We start from the raw sequence: 18,420 nt of genomic DNA, 5'->3' as shown, positions 1-18,420 counted from the left end.
GTAAAACCTTGATTTTGTTGTGGTAATATAATGCTTATGTCTACTGAGAAGGCTACATGAAAAATAATTATTAAAACAGGCATATTAGCACATGCCTTCAATCCCAGCACTTGAGAGGCTGAGGCAAGAGGATTACAAGCTCAAGGCCAACCCGGGCTACATAATGAGACCTTGTCTCACTATGTGTATCTATAAAGAATATTCTTCAAGCAATTGGCAAACAGGTTATGTGCCCTATGAACAAATGTGTTATTGTTCTTTTTTTTTTTTAATGAAGAATTTGGGACCAGACAACTTTTTGTTTTGTGTTTTAATGTTTCCTTGAGCCTGGGCTTTTGATGATTCCTAATATGCTAATATGTGCTCAGCTTTGAGCTAGACATTGCATAGAACACCAAAGATGTATACATTTCAAGTTCTTACCTTCCTAGAACTTACAGGACTCCTAGAGAGTTACATTTGCTAAGTAGTGCCTAGTGTACTGCTGTGAAGAGTGTGAGACACAGCTAGTCTGTCCAGAGCAGTGCATAGTGGAGCGATAGTCTATTTTTTTCTGAATGTAGCACAAAGTACCACTGGCACACAGTGCCCACAGAATCCAGGAAACACTAGCGAGGTATTCTCAGCTACTATACTGTGCAAAGCAGGGACTCCTTAGGCTCTCACGTTCCTGATGATAGGAAGCTCTGCTTTAACTTGTTATTCCAAACTCTATGTCATAGCTAAACATGAAATCAGGGTGCAGTAGGCTACTCATGGTTGCTTTGGTAAGTAGTGTTTGAGTGGGAGAGCTCTCCCAGGGGGAATGGTCTCTTAAACCACTCAGAAACTGGTGGGTGACTCTGCAGGGACTTTTATCTTCAATTAAAAAAAAAGTTAGGATTAACTATAGATGATAAAAGAAAAAAATTATAAAAATATTTTTATTTCAACTGCATTTGAAAAAAAGAATTTTAACAGTGTTGGAAAGGATAAATGTTTATTAAATGAATGAATGCATAATGTAGCAGAATTTTTTCAAAGATATAGAGTTTGCCTACTAAATTTATATATATATTTCTTTTCTTGTAGCTTATTGTATGTCCAGGCTAAACATGATACAATATTATAGGCCCAGGTGGAGCATCTAAAAGAAAGTTAAAGAGAATTTATATTTGTAAATCAAAAAGCTAGTTTCCTACCTTCACATTTTTAACTTACCATGCTTTACTGTATTGCTTAGGAGTCCCAACCAAAAACTGGAAAAGACAGGATTGCGGAGGGGGTGGCGTTCTTCGACTGTTTGTCCGCTCAATCATATTTTTATATATCCAGAAAGAAAATTCTCTAAAAGTAATTTTTCATTCTTATAGTTTATTGTCTCATTTTTTCTCAGAATAGAAAAGCTTAACTCTGGTTGAAATGTAAAAGGTGTGTAATTTTAAGTGAAAAGTTAATCTGAAGTTTATCGGTTTATGTTCTTTCCATCATTCTTTTGAACGAGCCCTTCAATAACTGACAGCGCGCTGCTTTCAATTCGCTCTTGTTTTATAGCAACTGAAAGCTTTCTTTTTCCTTGTCCCCAGAGAATCTGCCAGTGTGAACTTGGATATTGAAAAGGTGGCTTTGTCTGATGAAGGCTCTTATGAATGCATTGCTGTCAGCAGCGCGGGGACTGGACGGGCACAGACATTTTTTGATGTATCAGGTAATTGTCTTCAACTTCTTTTCTGTCACCTAACTATGAATGAACCCACGGAAATGAGATGTTAATATGCACTTGCATTTATTCATTTTTCTTGATGACTTCATAGTTGTCTATTGACTCCATTGGATTGTGAACTCAGATCTTGGCTTCATCACATTCTGCCTTTGTGACTTTCTCTGTAGCATCCTTAAGGATTTAATACCTGACTTCCCTAACTATAAATAAGGATGATAAGGCAATATCTATTCCGTGGAGGTTAGGTGATGTATGCAATATGTACAAGGCACTTTGAAGGTAGCTTGGCACCTAGAAGCATTTAATGGACTGTCATTGTTATTATTTTTTATTAATTTTTTCATTATATGTGTGTGTGTGTGTGTGTGTGTGTGTGTGTGTGTGTGATGCATGTAGGTACCTGTAGAGGAGGCCAGAAGTATTGAACTGCCCTGCAGCTGGAGTTATAGGTGGTTGTGAGCTGCCCAACTTTGCTGGAAACTGAACTTTGTCTTCTCTAGTAGCAATCATGCTCTTAACTGCTGAGCCATCTCTTCAGCCCTATTTTAATTATTAATATTGTTATTGTCATCACTGTTATCATTACTCTAAGGAATTAATAAATAATTTTTGGTAATCATATGGTATTGCCCTTTGAGATAATAAAGTTTTAGGGAAGGACCTATTCTGAGAATAACAGGGGCATAAGCTTCCCCTTTCTTGCATATATAATGATAAGGAATTTTTTATGAATAGATTCTGACAAAAAATTGAAGACAATAATGAAACTGATCACATTCTATGAACACAGCCTTAGTGGATAGAATATAACTACAAATAAGGACAGAAGTAATGCTAGTTATTTTGCATTCAGACAGTAAGTTTTTTGTGACTTTGTGGGAGGCACAATTAATAATATTTTGTAAGGTAAAATAATATTAAGGTAAAAAAACATTGTCCTTTAATTTTCTAGAATTCTTAGGGGGAATGTTTACTGATAAAAATCAATGATCGTGCTTAAACCACTTACTCAATATGTAGCTATATTTTGAATATTCTTTTTTAAAATTCTTTTTTCTTTTAAAAATTTTATTATTTATTATTTTATTTTATGTGTATGCACATATTGCCTGCATGTAAGTAAGTGCACCTGTGTCATGCAATGCGCGTGGAAGACAGAAGAGGTTGTCGGGTCCCCTGGAACTGGAGTTACAGTTGTTAGCTCCCATGTGGGTGCTGGGATTTGATCCTGGGTCTTCTGCATGAACAGTCAGTGTCGTTAACCACTAAGCCATCTGTCCAGCCCCCTGAATATTCTTTTTTCAATACTGGGGATTGAACCCAGGATCTCACATAAATAAGTCCTAGGCAAGCACTTCATTTTCACTGAATTATTTTCTGTCGGTCTCATTAACTAGAGTTTGCCTTTGTTAATAGTAGCCTCATCTAACCCTGGTGTCGCTGTTCTAGTTATAACAATGTCTATATTTGCTTTCAGTGTGTATTTTCCTGATAATTTAAGACAGAAGCAATGTTTTAGTTATAAGATGGTTTAGAATCCTAGAGTTTGTTGTGTCCAACCTGAACTTTGAAAGAGGGGTATGTAAATCAGGCAGACGTCTTCTTCTCTCAGTGAAACTATTTGTATTTCTTATTCTTAGGAAAATGAAGATTGGCCCCTCAAATAGCTTAGCAAGTTGACATATATCACAAACTATGTTTTTTTCCATCTCCAGAAATTATGAAGAGCCCTGGAATTGTGTCAACATTCCTAAGCTTCTGGGAAAGTAAATACTTGGGCGCTTGAGTATTCTTCCCAGCAGTCTTAATTAAGATGAGGAGAGGAGGGAAAGAGGCTTGAGCGAGTTGATTAGGCATCTTGCATAAGTAATTGGGAGGTGCCAGTAAGAACTTCTGAACTGACTGTTGGGAAGCTGGCTCTGTGGTGCCAGTGACTTCAGTATGTGTATTCTGCGCATGCCTTGTTTGCTTTCATCTGCACCAGCCAGGTACTGACATAACTGTGGAGCTGTACTGTTCCCAAGCTGATTTTCTGTAATTATTCCATTCGGTCATTTATGAATGAAGGTAAAAGCATCAGTGGAAATGGCACTGACCTAACAGCAGGAAAAACAAAAGAGTGTTCCATAGGGTGTGAAAGGGTGACCATTTCTTTCAGGCTAGCTGATGCTTAGCATTCCAGGGGTTAGCCTCCACCTACTTCTTAATTTCCCTTTGCCTAGCCTGAGGTCCCAGCTCAGTCAACCTCCTGTAATTACTTATCTATATATGGGAATCAGGTGCCAATTCACTAGACTGCCTGATCTCAGATTTTGTACAGAAGTATTAGGAAGTGAGCATTATGAGATATTGATATTCTTGCATCACCACAAACATTATTATATAAAGTCAAAGACCCGCCAGTAGCCATTTGCAGAGGATCCAAAATTTGCAGACATATTCCTTCACGGTTTTTGAGCACTTTGTTGTAGTTGATATGTTCAAGGATGTTTGGCTCATTTCAGATGTTGGTTGTTTTTGTTCTAAATACAAAATGGGTAAACAAGCATTTATTTAATATGAAAGGGTAGAAAACAATGACTAAACATTAGTTGGTTTAGTTTAATATTACTACAATTATATTAATTTTCTGTATTGATTTTATTTATTTATTTAATTAATTTTTTGTGACAGAGTTTTCCTGTAGCCCCAGTTGGCCTGGAACACACTATGTAGATCAAGCTGGCCTCAGCTTCACAGAGATTCACTTGCCTCTGCCTCCTGAGTGCTAAAGATGTGCACCACCATGCCCAGCTCTATTGATATTTTAATATGAAACATCTTTTCTCTCTCTTTCTCTCTGTGTCTCCCTTTTTCCCTCTCTCTCTCTCCCCCCCCTTAAATTCTGGGATTAAGTAAAATTCTACACAAAGAGAATTTGTCAAGGGCATGTCCATGAAAGGAAATCTTGATTTAAGATGACCAAACTTTTTTTTTTCAGAATACGGTAAGACTTGGAACTAACCAATCTGGTAACATGTCATCGTTTTATAGCTAAAGAAACAGAAGTCTTGAGGGAACTAGTGACCCATTTATGATCCGGTGGACATGTGCATGAAGTAGATCCCTGGCCTCCTGACTCACAGCCCAGAGTTCCTTCCTGACAGCACCAGGCCGGTGAATGCTGTGCTTCCTATCTGAGGTTCCTTCCCCAGCTCACACCATACTCATGACATTACTTTCAAATGCTGTTCCTTATGCTCCAGGAGCAGATTGTTTCTGGTAATATATAATCTTAGCCTCCTGCACAAGCTTCCATAGTTCTTTCTCATCATCCCCTGGTCCCTACCAGATGTACTTAATATGTACAAATATTTCAGAGTGCATAATCTTCACTATCTTCAGGTATTTGTGCACCAGCAGTATCGTATCTTATTTCAAGTTTATTTACCCACATGTTACTAAAAATGATCATTTCACTTATTTCAATTTATATGAATAGGAAATAACCCAAGGCATAGCAAGGAGGCAGAGTGTCAGGGAGAACTCACTAGGAAAAGACACTTGTGAACAAGTGGAGAGACATGAATTATGACACAGTTTCAAGAAAGCTTCATCTGACCTCCCAGGGAACTTGGGAGCTGGAGCAGCCTTGAATTGAGGCAGGAAAGCAGAGGTTTTATTCCATCTAAAGTGGTCATTGGATGTGGGCTACACTGAGCAGGTGGCTTAATCCTGGCAGGTGAGCACTACAAAACCTTGGAGTCAGGAGTCTTTAAGGTTATTTGATTTAACCAACCCACTGCTCAGACAGATAAACAAGATATTAAGTTGGCTTTGCCAAAGTTACACAATTAATTATGAATAAAACTAAGCATCCTATTACTACTGTCCACACTTGAACAAAAACACAGCATTCCTAGTTAAATTCTGTCTTTGCACATGTGTGTCCCAAATGTTGTTGAAATTCGAATTTAATGATGTCCGGCGTCCTATATTTTATGTGCCCGTCCTATCCAGACTCCAAAGTTTTCTAACATCTCTACTCTTTCCATTGAATTTATCAGGTATTTTCATAAGCGGTTTTGATAAAGAGTTTTTAAGTTACTGAAAACTGATGAAGATTCATATTTATTTAAAATTTTTAAATAGCACATTTTCTTTCAGAGAGTTGTGGAAGACAAGGGCAGATGTAGCAGAGAGAGTTCCCATACACTTTGTCATTCAGAGACAAGCCCTGCCTTTGTGCCCGCTTGTTCCCAGTCTTTATTCTGGGCCTGTACCATTTAGCCACACTTGTGTGTAGTTTTAAATCACACAGGGTTCAGTTTAATTCTGAGTATCTGATAAACTTTAATATTTAACTAAAATAGACACGTGTGGGTTGCCAATGTGCAATGATCATCATGGTTTTTATTACAACATCCTAAGAGACTTTCAAAGAAGATCATTTGAAAGCCTTTGGCAGAGACCTGTAGAAGGGCGACTTGTCTTCAAAATTAATTCTAGCTACATGTGACTGTCCTCAAAAATCTTGCTTAAATATTTAATTATCCATTGGGTTTTGAGCCAGTGTGAAATAGTCATGCACTTGACTTGATGCCTTTTGTGTGCATAGTTCTGTTTGTAATTTTGCTTAAGGTCTGTCCCTACATTCCATTCAGCCTTCTTGGATGAAATAGTTCTTCAGCCCTGCTGAAGGAGTAAGCATCTTACCCTATGGCTGCACTGTTTCTCCCAATGCTCCCTCTGGTATTGCAGTGTCTTTCCATGCCTTCCATTTGTTGGGTGTGATATTCTTTAAAACACTCAGATCTATTATTAAGTGTAAACGATCAATAAATATGACCATCGCAAGGAGTGAAAACCCTGCTGTATTCCACAGTCCTAAGTCCACCCCCATCCTTTTGCCATGCTGCTTCACCTCTCGCATTTATAACTTATAGGTCTGAATTTCAGTATGCATTGGTGTTTTATGTACATTGCTTTCTAAAGTGTCTCGTAACTAGACGATAGCTTAGAAGAATTCACTGACAAGCCATTACCAGTAATTTCTGTTGTACTGCATCTTTCCTACAAGGAACACAGATTTATCTATAGGTGAGCAAAATGGGTTTGAGGTCTTCTGATTTGAATCTTTTGATTTCATACAGAGCCTCCTCCCATCATCCAAGTGCTTAATAACATTACAGTCACTCCTGGAGAAACAGCAGTTTTGACGTGTCTTGTCATCAGTGCTGTGCATTACAATCTAACCTGGCAGAGGAATGGCAGAGATATCAGACTGGCAGATCCAGCAAGAATTAGGACTCTGGCCGATCTCTCACTGGAGCTGAGGAGCGTGAAAGTCAGCGATGCAGGGGAGTACAGTTGTTTGGTGTCCAGTGAAGGTGGATCAACAGAAGCTTCAGTCTTCCTCATAGTGCAAGGTACTTTTGTGTGTTTACATCTTCCTTCTTCAGTTTCTGTCCTTACAAGTGTGCTAAACAAAAATGACAGTATCGAAAAAGAATGCTTAGGAATCTTCAGGTGTCTAAACCTGACTAAGCTGGAACCGAAAACATCACTAACAGATAGCTTTACCTCAGTCATGACTAATCCTACCAGTTGCAGATAGATGTTAAAGGAGTGTATAAATTGTCCTTGGATGCTTTAATGTTTTAAAATTCTCTATCGTGTGGATTTCAGACAAGATCAAATGTGTTTAGGGTGAATAGGCATAGGCAATCCCCATAAGGATTTTAATAAAATTCTGGTTATTTCAATAATCGTTTAATCTGCTTCCCTGTCTGGGCCACGCTTCACACTGCCTGCGTTTTCATCTTGTTGCCATCTGATCGTGCCACTCTTTATAACTGTCTCTTAAGGCTGTCTCTCACCTTGAGGTTGTGGCAAGTTGAATTCAGGCTCACTGACTTGTTACTCTTCCCTGACCCCCTTGGTAATCTCGTTTAAAACTCCTATATTTTTGAGACTGGCTCACTCATTGGCCTGAAACTCAAGTACACTAAAGTGGTTGTCGATGAACCCTAGGCATCTTCCTGTCTCCTGCTCCCCAGTGCTGGGATTATAAACCCACACCCGATGCCTGGCTTTTCTCCGTGGATTCTAGGGAGCTCCTCACATTTACAAGGCAAGCCCTTGGCCGACAGTGCTCTCCCTAGCCCTCTACTAATATATTTTAAACACAACTTTAAAATGCTTGTTATCTTGGTGAAATGTTGTTGACATTTATTCATTTGTTTTGAACCTTGTTTCTCTTACAAACAGACACACATAGAGACATGCACACACTGAGTGTTCATTGAAAGTAAAGTAATGCTAATCCAATCTTTATTTGAAATTTTTTATTATATTTACTTACTGTGTCTGTATTTGAAATTTTTTTATTATATTTACTTACTGTATCTGCATGCATGGTGTTCATTGAAAGTAAAGTAATGCTAATCCAATCTTTATTTGAAATTTTTTTATTATATTTACTTACTGTGTCTGTATTTGAATTTTTTTTATTATATTTACTTACTGTGTCTGTATGCATGTACGTGCGTGCATGCTTGCATGTGTGCATGTGTGTGTGTGTGTGTGTGTGTGTGTGTGTGTGTGTATTCATGCATTCATGTGCCACAGTGTACTTATGGAGGCCAGAGGACAGCTTGTGGGAGTTTGTTCTCTTCTTCTAGCACGTGGATTCCAGGGAGCAAACTGGGGCCCTCAGGCTTCTTGACAATTGCCTTTAGCTGCTGAGCCATCTCTCTAGCCCCTAAGTCAATCTTGCATTATGTCTACATAGACTAAAAGTTCAGATCATTGAAAATGGGTGTATTAGTAATACAGTTTAACTACTAAATATATATTATAGATAATTATGTATATAATTGACAGCCATCAACTGAAGATCAGAAACTCTCCAAAGTTTGTCTTTCAGTAGAAAAATTAAGGCTCTAAGTACCTGTTAACTGGCTAAAAGTCTTAATGTAATGGGAAAATTACTCTTGGCACTTTATCACTGTTCAGTCGAAAGAGTTGATTGCTGCCTCAACAGAATATTTAATTTCAAATGCTTACTGTGGGAAAATGATTGCATTAGAACAGGGTCTGCTATTTGTTTATGGCATTAGACACAGCTTTATGACATGCCTGAAGTATGAAAGAGAGCAACCATTTGAAGACAGAATGTTATTAAAGACAGAAAAGTTAACCTGCTGTGAGAATTAACAAAATGGCTGACATCTGATTATGCTTTCTTCATGGTCCTTGAGGTTTCCAGCCCCTTGAAAGTGTATATCTTTTATTAAACTGGTGATGCCTCTAGGGAAATGTTGATTTTTGTAAAGGGCTCAATAAATTTCCACATGTTAATTGCCTAGGAGATAATCAGAATCAATTCACTTAGCATTTGGGTTACTAAAGTTTTGGAACCATTTTTGCCACACTGATTATTTCACATAAAGTAAATGGTAATGGGCTTCTGGAATTTAATATTTTTTCTTTGCTTTAAGTCCCTCAGAGAGAGAATGTAGAATAAAAGGAGAATTCTCATATACTGTTGGTAAGAATGTAAATTAGTATAGCCATTATGGAAACAATATCAAGATTCCTCTAAAAATTAAAAGCAGAACTGCCATTTGATCCAGCAATCCCACTAATGGGCTATCTCAAGGAAGTAAAACCATTACACCATATGAACACTTCCATGTTTACTGCACAACTATTTACAATACTGAAATATAGAATAAACCCAGAGGCTCTTCAGTTGATGAATGGATAAAGAACATTCATATAGACGCAGGACCAACGATTATTCAGCCATCAAAATACTGAAATACATTGTCTGCAGCAGCACGAGGAACTGGGGGTCACTGCACCAAGTGAAAGAAGACAGGCACAGGACACAGCTTCCCAACTCACATATTCTTACTCATTTGTGGAAAGTCAGTCTCATAGAACAGATTTAAGTAGTGCTCATCAGAGACAGAGATGGATGATGGTATGGGGAGATGAAGTCTCATAAGGGCTACCAAAGCACAGTAAGAGTGGCAGAATTTCTTCTGGCTTTTCTTTAGTACAATAAAGTAAATGTCAATTAAAATAATTTATGGTACATTTTAAAATGACTAGAAGAGTATGAAACTCCCAACACACAAAATACTCTTTGAAAAGATAAAAGTGCTTTTTATCCTGATTTGGTCATAGTCAAGCACATAATTAAATTATCATAATGTACCTCATAAAGATGGATAAATATTGTGTTTCAAGAAAAAGAAACAATATTGTGTTGCAAATCTGACCTAAAGGTACCTTTGTATAAACTTGGAACTTGGGATATAGTGCATAATTAATAGTTGAATAGCAAAAATTTTTTTATGGAAATTTAAAATAAAGAATTGAAATTCCATCTAAGATTTAAACAAAGTCAACTAAAAATAAAGAAATAATAACAGAGTTCAAGGAAACGGTCCTGGAAGAGCAGTTGTTCTGTGCGGTCACTGCCAACTTACCTTTGTATAAACTTGGAACTTGGGATATAGTGCATAATTAATAGTTGAATAGCAAAAATTTTTTTATGGAAATTTAAAATAAAGAATTGAAATTCCATCTAAGATTTAAACAAAGTCAACTAAAAATAAAGAAATAATAACAGAGTTCAAGGAAACAGTCCTGGAAGAACAGTTGTTCTGTGCGGTCACCGCCAACTGTGGCCACTCCTCCATTCTCGTGGATGCCGCTCCTTTGTTCTCATGGGCGTCGAGGGTGCTCCTCCGCTCGCCCAGGGCTGAGGCCACTCTTCTGCCTGCCCTGGGCTGAAGCCGCTCTTAGGCAGATCTTCTGCTCACCCAGTGCTGAAGCAGCTCTTCTGCTCACCTGGCACTACCTCCTATCATCACTGCTTCTGCCCAGTCCCAGACCCCAGGGCTGGTGAGGAGACTGTGTCAGCGGAGCCGCATTCAGACACAGGAGACCAGGTTCAGTGACACAGGTCTGCTTTATTGCAGGATGGCACAAGCTTATATAGGGGTAGTGGTCCAATCACAGCACAGCAAGTAAGATACCTTATTATCATAACAGGTTTAGCGTCCTATCATAGTACAGCAAGTGGGATACCTTATTAGCATAACAGACTTAGCGTCCTATTAGCATAACAGACTTAATGTCCTATCACAGTATAGCAGGTAGGATGCCTCATTGGCATACTGGGTTTCAGATTAGAGAGCCTGGATTCCTGGAAACCACGTGACCCTGACTGTTGCAATATCTAAGTGTTGCGATTTTGGATTCCAAGGGTGGTGATTAGGGAGTGGCAATCTCTAGGCATCAGTCTCATGATCTGCCAATGGGAGCAAATGTCACAAGGCGTTCCTTGTGGCTCCAGTGGTCGGGCTGTTGCCTTAGGCCTGCTGTGTGGTTGTCAATAAGACTTTCACCCTAGGCTCAAGCCTGTCTCCCACATCTCCCCATTTTTTATTTTTAAAGGTGAGGTATAGTTTAGAATATATAGCATATTGATATCAGTCCAGATACATCAAGGCAAAGTAGAATGGCTCAGGGGTTCATTGTATCAAGAGCTCCCTCCCTCAAGATGGTGAGCTTTCTTAAGAGCAGGTTGTACCAACTCCATGCCAACCAGTGGGAGTCAGGATTCTTTGCCTCGGCATTGTTGTCCCCACCTCAAGGGTCACCCAGCATAATGGACTGTGCCTGTCTTAGGTTGTCCTGTCTGTCGGGATCTTACCCATCATTGACTACCAGCCCTTGAGGGGTAGGTCCCTTTGTGTGGTTTGGCAGAAGGAGAGGCAGTACATCCAGTATTGGCTTGTTTAAAAGCCTCCTCAGGGGTCAAGAATTTGTTGAAACCCATCAGAGGCCAATTATAGGTAGGTAAGGGCAAGGAACAGTGGTTCCTTGTTTGCAGAGACATGCCTGGCAAGATCTGGAGGCAGGGCACCAGCTAACTGAACTAGCCTTAACAAAATTAACAATGTAGGGTCCAAAAATTAGGAGATACCAGTAATGGCTATAGTCTCTGCTTGTGAAGTGAGATGCTCAAGGTCATCCCAGGTTATCAAGTGTGCCGTTGGAGCCAGTTGCTTTCGTGGTCTGTGACCCCAGGTCAGTCTCTTGGTGGTTGAGAGGTGCATTGCTTCCTCCAGGGTCAGGGCTGCCATCTCTAGGGTCAGTGGCTGTGAAGGGAGGGTTTCCATTGCAGGCAACTCTAATGTTCCCAGCTGGGATCCAAATGGGGGCTGGAACATTGTCTGGAAAGACACAAGCATAGCTTCCCCCTTGCGTTAACAACAGGTGTCAATAATATGATGGACATATTTGAGCTTGCCAAAGGAAGGGGAATGAGTAACATCCGTCTGCCAGATCTTGTTAGGGAAGGTGTGAGACCAATGACCCAGTTCTCCACAAGCCCAACATTTGCCCTGTCTGTCTCGGCCTGTGGCTGCTGATCAGCCATTGTCTCAGCGAGAGCCATGGCATGAGCTCAAGCTGTCCCCACATCCTGACAGTTCAGAATCCATTCAGAGACATCCTTGTGTCTAACAGGTCCTATGGCAAGGCGACATTCAATAGAGCAGCCTTCATATACAAGATCCTTGAGCAAAGCATCCGTGGGCTCCCGATGGCTGATTTTCCTATTAATGCTTTGTTGGCACCTTTTAGCGAAGTTAGACAAAGGCTCACCTGTTTTTTGTATCAATCTGGTTAACTTGGTATCCTCATAAGTTGGCATACTTTGGAAAGCTCGGAGCGCACAAAACCACACTTGTTTAAAGTAGCGAGGAGGTCCCTGATTGACAGTAACTGGAATAACTGTGGAAAATCACCCATTGTATCATAGGAGAGGGACCTATGTGGGAGGGGCTTCCAGTTCTCCTCTGGAAGGGAGGGGTAGATGGACTGGGGGGAACTTCCTTAGAGCTAGTGCAAGATGGTGGAAAGTAGCCATTGCCCCGTAATGGCAGAGTGGAGGCTGCCTTAACTTCCTGTTTTTCATCAAAGCTAATACAAGATGGTGGAGGGTAGCCACCTCCCCGTAATGATGGATCAGGTGTGATCTTGACTTCCTGTTTTTCATCAGGGGGACCCTCGGACCCTAGTTCCTCATTTTTTTGTCTCGTTATTAGCAGTCATCATTTCCGCACCAGAAGAGAAATCAGTTAGTTTGGTTTTGACTGGAAATGCCTGGGATAGGCCATCCCCACTATCTTGTTGCTTTATTTGTTTATGTTTTTTAGTATGAGATTATTCTGCTCAGGGGCATCAGGAGGAACTCCCCAAAGTGAGGCCAGAATGGCAGTCACATGGGGTAGAATGGCCCAGATAATGGACACCCCTCCCTGACTTCTCTCTTTCTGGCCATGAATAGCACATGAACTGGATCCCAACAGCAGGAATCTGTAAACCAAGGAGCAAGAGCTAGCACTTCATCTAATGCCTTAGTTACTTCCTTCTCTGTTATCCTAATTTTCCTACTCCTGAGGGGAGAAACCAGTGCAGCAGCGCAGGGGCCAGCAGCAGCTGGATGACTATTCCCCATACTGAAGGTCACTCACCCTGCAAGACGTACCCAGAAGGGCTCAGGAGCCATTCAGGAAGATGATCGGTGGAGACAGGAACACCATGCCAAACTGAAGACTGCGAGCCAGAAGAGGAAGCACAGAGGAATGAAAGCGGCGAGCACCCACAGAAGAATCACTGGCAAAGAGGGCATCGGGAGCCATGAGTGTTACAGCTCCAAATATTACAGCTCAGAGTGTTGCAGCTCCGTGAGGCAGGAGTCTTTGTGCCCCATGTTTGGTGCCAGCTGCCGTCTCCACCAGTGGCGGCCACTCCTCCATTCTTGTGGGTGCCACTCTTTTGTTCTCATGGGCGTCAAGGCTGATCCTCCACTCGCCCAGGGCTGAGGCTGCTCTTCTGCCTGCCCTGGGCTGAAGCCGCTCTTAGGCAGCTCTTCTGCTCGCCTGGCGCTGCCTCCTATCGTCACTGCTTCTGCCCGGTCCCGGACCCCAGGGCTGGTGAAGAGACTGTGTCAGTGGAGCTGCATTCAGACACAGGAGACCAGGTTTGGTGACACAGGTCTGCTTTACTGCAGGAAGGCACAAGCTTATATAGGGGTAGTGGTCCAATCACAGCACAGCGAGTAGGATACCTTATTAGCAAAACAGGCTTAGCATCCTATTAGCATAAAAGACTTAACGTCCTATCACAGAATAGCGGGTAGGATGCCCCATTAGCATACTGGGTTTCAGATTGGAGAGCCTGGATTCCTGGAAACCATGTGACCCTGAGTGTTGCAGTATCTAAGTATTGCAATTTTGGATTCCAAGGGTGATGATTAGGGAGTGGCAAGCTCTAGGCATCAGTCTCATGATCTGCCAATGGGAACAAATGTCACAAGGTGTTCCTTATGGCTCCAGTGGTCGGGCCATTGCCTCAGGCCTGCTGTGTGGTTGTCAATAAGACTTTCGCCCTAGGCTCAAGCCTGTCATCCACAGTTCAGGATGAGCAATTTAGGCAAGGCCAGTGAACGGAGAGCTTCATCTAGATAATCCTGACTAAAGTATCATGTTACTAGTATGAAGATAAACCTCCACAAATATACAGACTAAGTCAATACATGGTAAAAAGAGGGATAAGAATTATACACAGATGCCAGACTTCTTAAATATACTAAAGGCTAAATGGTAATTGCAGTGGATATCTTTAATATGTGTCCCTTAGGGTTGGAATACTCTCTCTCTCTAAGGTTAGGAGGAATTGTTTCTTATCTTGACAGGAAACATAAACTAAGTGAGACTAGATTTTCCTTCCCTGTCCCTGGCAGATCACATGACCATAGTCATGCATGTGTCCCAGTGAGAGCCTGACTCTTGCTTTGACTCTTGTCAGCATCATGGAGTATAGAATGTGGTGTATCAGAAACTAACATTCCAGGTCCTTCACGACCATGACTGTTGGCTGTGTTCTCCATTGCCTAATCTTATTTATTTTCTGTGTGTTAACAAGATACATTTGATATTGTATTTTGAAACATATGCTTCCAAATGAATTTATTTTCTGCTTACCTGAGCCAGTGTTGTTTTTGCTGCCTGTAGTTGAGAACTCCAACACCCAATCTTGGGAAAGATTCATGCACTTTTGGAAGGACAGATTGGGATCCAGTAATTTATGATCCAGTTAATTTGTCTTATAAAAAGGACATTCTGATATGTTCAAGGGTTGATGGAAAATACCAAACCCACAACTTTCTTAAAACAATCTACTGAAAATGAAAGTTGAATGCTCTAGTAAATTTTGTAATGAAAGAGAAATCAAAATTGGGGATTCTGAGTTATAAAGAATACGGATTTTCTTTCAGTAATACCTGTCAGACTCACTACCAGTTCATCAGGGAAGTGGCCGAATAAAGGTGGCCCCTTGAATCAGTCACACCAATGAGCATGTGAGAAGTCCTCACAGTGCAGATAACAGTACAGTTAGACAAAGGAAGTTCCCTGGGAAAGGCATTCCTTAAGCAAGGTGTATACCCATCTTTCAAGTTCAGCTACTCAATCAATTAAGTAGAAACTACCCCACCACAGCTATTCTAACAGAGATAAACAGATCCTTGTATGTAAAACTGTGACTGTGGTTGTTTGAGGGCAGTGGAATTATGTGACATTTCAACATGTTCTTTTGTACTTGTAGAAAGAAATGTTTGATAGGACTGAGTTGTTTTAAGATGGTGTAAATAGCCCACTGTGGTAGGGCACATGTTTAATGCCAATGCTGGGGAGGCAGAAACAGGCATATCTCTGTGAAATCAAGGTCAGCCTGGTCTATATAGCCAGTTCCAGGCCAGCTGAGGCTACAGGGAGACTGTGTCTTAGAAAAAAAAAGTTCACATTTTTAGTGAGGCATTGAATTTTGTGTGGAAAATACTTTCTGTGGGCCCTATGAATATACTTTCATAGTTAAAGTAAGAAGATAAAAGTTTAAAATAACATATGCTGAGGAAGTAACAAATTAAACCTCTTAAAGATGAAAACAAATTAAAAAAATTATTTTTAAGCCAGATGTCAACTAACTCTTTCTGTAGCCAGAAGTTTAAAATATGAGGTAGGGGTCGAGTGCTATATTATAAATACTGAAAAGTAAACAATTTGTCCTATAGAAGGTAATTCTTCCTAAAATTTATTTGTAGTCAATAATAATTTGCTTAAATTTATAGACATGGCACCGATTTTATCACTGCATTCTGAGTCTTAGAAATTCTTTTTAAGCCTACATAATTGAGGCACTATCAGCTCACACCATAAAATTATTGCTTTTGAAAATAGAATAAATAATCATGTCTCAGCCTTTTGGCTAAGATCAAGTGTGAAAATAGAATAAATAAATTTAAAACTTACATAATTATATTTAACATAGACTCTCCCACTTGATATGAGCATAAAATATGGTCACCCACAGCGTGTCTATGAGGCTGCTTCTGATTACCTACAGTTTTTATGTATTTATACTCTTTGTTTTAAAAAATATTATATTTTACATTCATGCATGCCTATGTGTATTGATGAAATCCACCCCTCATTCCTCCTCTCCAGTTCCTCCCTTCTCCCCACTTTTCCCCCTCAACTTCATGTAATCTCTCTTTTTTTAAATGCCTACGGGATCCAGTTAGTGTTGCCCATATGTACATGGGAGTGGGACAATCTATTAGAACGCGAGGAGCTTCTCAGGGCTGGTCTCCCTTGAAGAAAATGGACTTGTCCCACCATGGTCCCACCTCCCACCCCACCCCCAGCTCTGTAGTCATCAGTTGCCAACAGCACCTCAGACAGGGGTGAGACTTCATGAGCTCCTCTCCCATCCATGCTGAGATTTTGTCTGGCTTGATCTTGTGCAAGTCTTCTGCATGCAAGAATGTATCACCATGCCCAGTTGTACTGCTTTTTTCATGACTGAAAAATAAACATTGGGGGCTGGAGAGATGGCTCAGAGGTTAAGAGCACTGACTGTTCTCGCAGAAGACTCGGATTTAAATATCATTGGGGGCTGGAGAGATGGCTCAGAGGTTAAGAGCACTGACTGTTCTCGGATTTAAATCCCAGAACCCACATGGTGGCTAACAGCCATCTATAACTCCAGTTCCAGGGAATCCAACGTCCTCTTCTGTCCTCTAGGCATTGCATGACACAGGGGCACTTACACACGTATATGGTTAACACTCAACACATGAAATAAATATAAATAAATAAATAAATAAATACTCTTACTCTTTGACTTTTCTTCAATCTTTGTTTGAACATAGCTGCTATCCCCAAGGAATACTGTAGCACACTCCTGAGCCCCTTACATTTGGCAGAACTTACTTTAATTAATAAAAATCTAATAGTAGAAAAGGGTACCTTTGAGAAGCTCGCTAAAGTGAAATTTAGCATCCTAGCATAAGCACTCATGTAGAAACTTATTCATAAGTCTGCATATTTTTCTTCTCTGAACATTTTTTAATACTATGAGAGTCTTTAAAAAATTGGAATTTACCTGAAGTCTCTTAGAGTTGAAATGATGACTTTAGTTAGTGATCAGATAAAATCACTTGTTACTAGACAGCTTATTTGAGAGTTTGTCTTTTATCTATAAAATGGTGGCAGTTATCTTATGTATTTAAAGTATGTTCAGTACTTAACAATGAACTATCATGGGGAATTGCTCATAAAGGTTTCATGAAGCAATTAAATAAACAAAAATTCATATTTGGAAGCTTTAAGATATGGAATTTTGTAGTACTAAATTATAACGTAAGCTGGATTAATTTTTTGTGAACTAAAAGTGAAGGGACAATAAAAGGAACAAATGCAGTATTTTAGTTGATAACTTAGGTTTTCTTGTAAGAAAAGTTTAACATTCAGTTTATCTGCTAAATGTAACCCACTGTCTTTATAATTAGGTCAAGTTTCTGATTCAAAACTTTCCAACTCCATGCATTAAACTGGGAATAACGACCACATGCTTAATTTTTCGTGCTTTTCATCTAAGGTATCTATGCTCTATAAAGATGTTAAGGAACCTTAATTATAGATGGAAGGAATTATATCTCTCTAAAACTTAAGAGAGAAATATTAAAGTCTCTTTAAATAGAACTTACAAGGAAAAGTTAAAGACTTAAATTGTAAAAGCAAGCTTATTTGGATAAGAGTAAATATTCCAGTATATAAAAATTGTCATAAAGAAGCTTTAAACTATAAACATTTTAATTTTCAGGAAAAAAGGGCCATGTGTAAATGAGCCTTATACCAAGCCCAAGGAGAGAGTCAGCAGAAGGCTATTCAGATGTTGGAGAGGTTAAATGCTAGAATGCCTGTAGTAGTTGGGGAAAAGATGCTTATCCCTTTTCAATGTGGTAACTGCTGAAAGGAGAAGGGACAGATGAGGAATCAGAAGACATTTCAACCTACTACATTATTTAAAGAAAACTGCTAACTAACATTTGAAAAGTGCTGACAAGTCCTGGCATATAATATGTCATCTAATCTTCATCAATGACATTATCATTTCCTATGATCTGTTTTCATTCACAGCACTCTAATGCTGAATGTATAGGGTTTTTCTTCCTCACCAATCAAATGTCCAGATCTCTGGACATCATATGCTCAGTCACCATTTTAGGTTGCCATTAGATCTGTAAATCAAAGGCTCAGTCCCAAAGATGACACTCAGTCGGATGCCAATCACTAGTCCCATGCCGC

At 39.8% G+C, this 18,420-nt stretch overlaps 1 protein-coding gene across 1 annotated transcript in view; it reads left to right on the top strand.

Moving 5' to 3' along the window:
* Positions 1-18,420, top strand: part of Hmcn1 (hemicentin 1) — a 492,592-nt gene that overhangs the window by 204,488 nt on the left and 269,684 nt on the right. The window contains exons 10-11 of the mRNA XM_029559235.1: positions 1,566-1,687; positions 6,835-7,110. Of these exons, the coding sequence (XP_029415095.1) occupies positions 1,566-1,687; positions 6,835-7,110 (398 nt within the window). The remainder of the gene's footprint in view (positions 1-1,565; positions 1,688-6,834; positions 7,111-18,420) is intronic.

The sequence above is a fragment of the Nannospalax galili genome, unplaced genomic scaffold (assembly GCF_000622305.1).
Source record: "Nannospalax galili isolate Female #2095 unplaced genomic scaffold, S.galili_v1.0 scaffold227, whole genome shotgun sequence".
Lineage (NCBI taxonomy): Eukaryota > Metazoa > Chordata > Mammalia > Rodentia > Spalacidae > Nannospalax > Nannospalax galili.
Note: the sequence above shows the minus strand (reverse complement) of the source record. Positions and strands in the feature narration are given on the sequence as shown.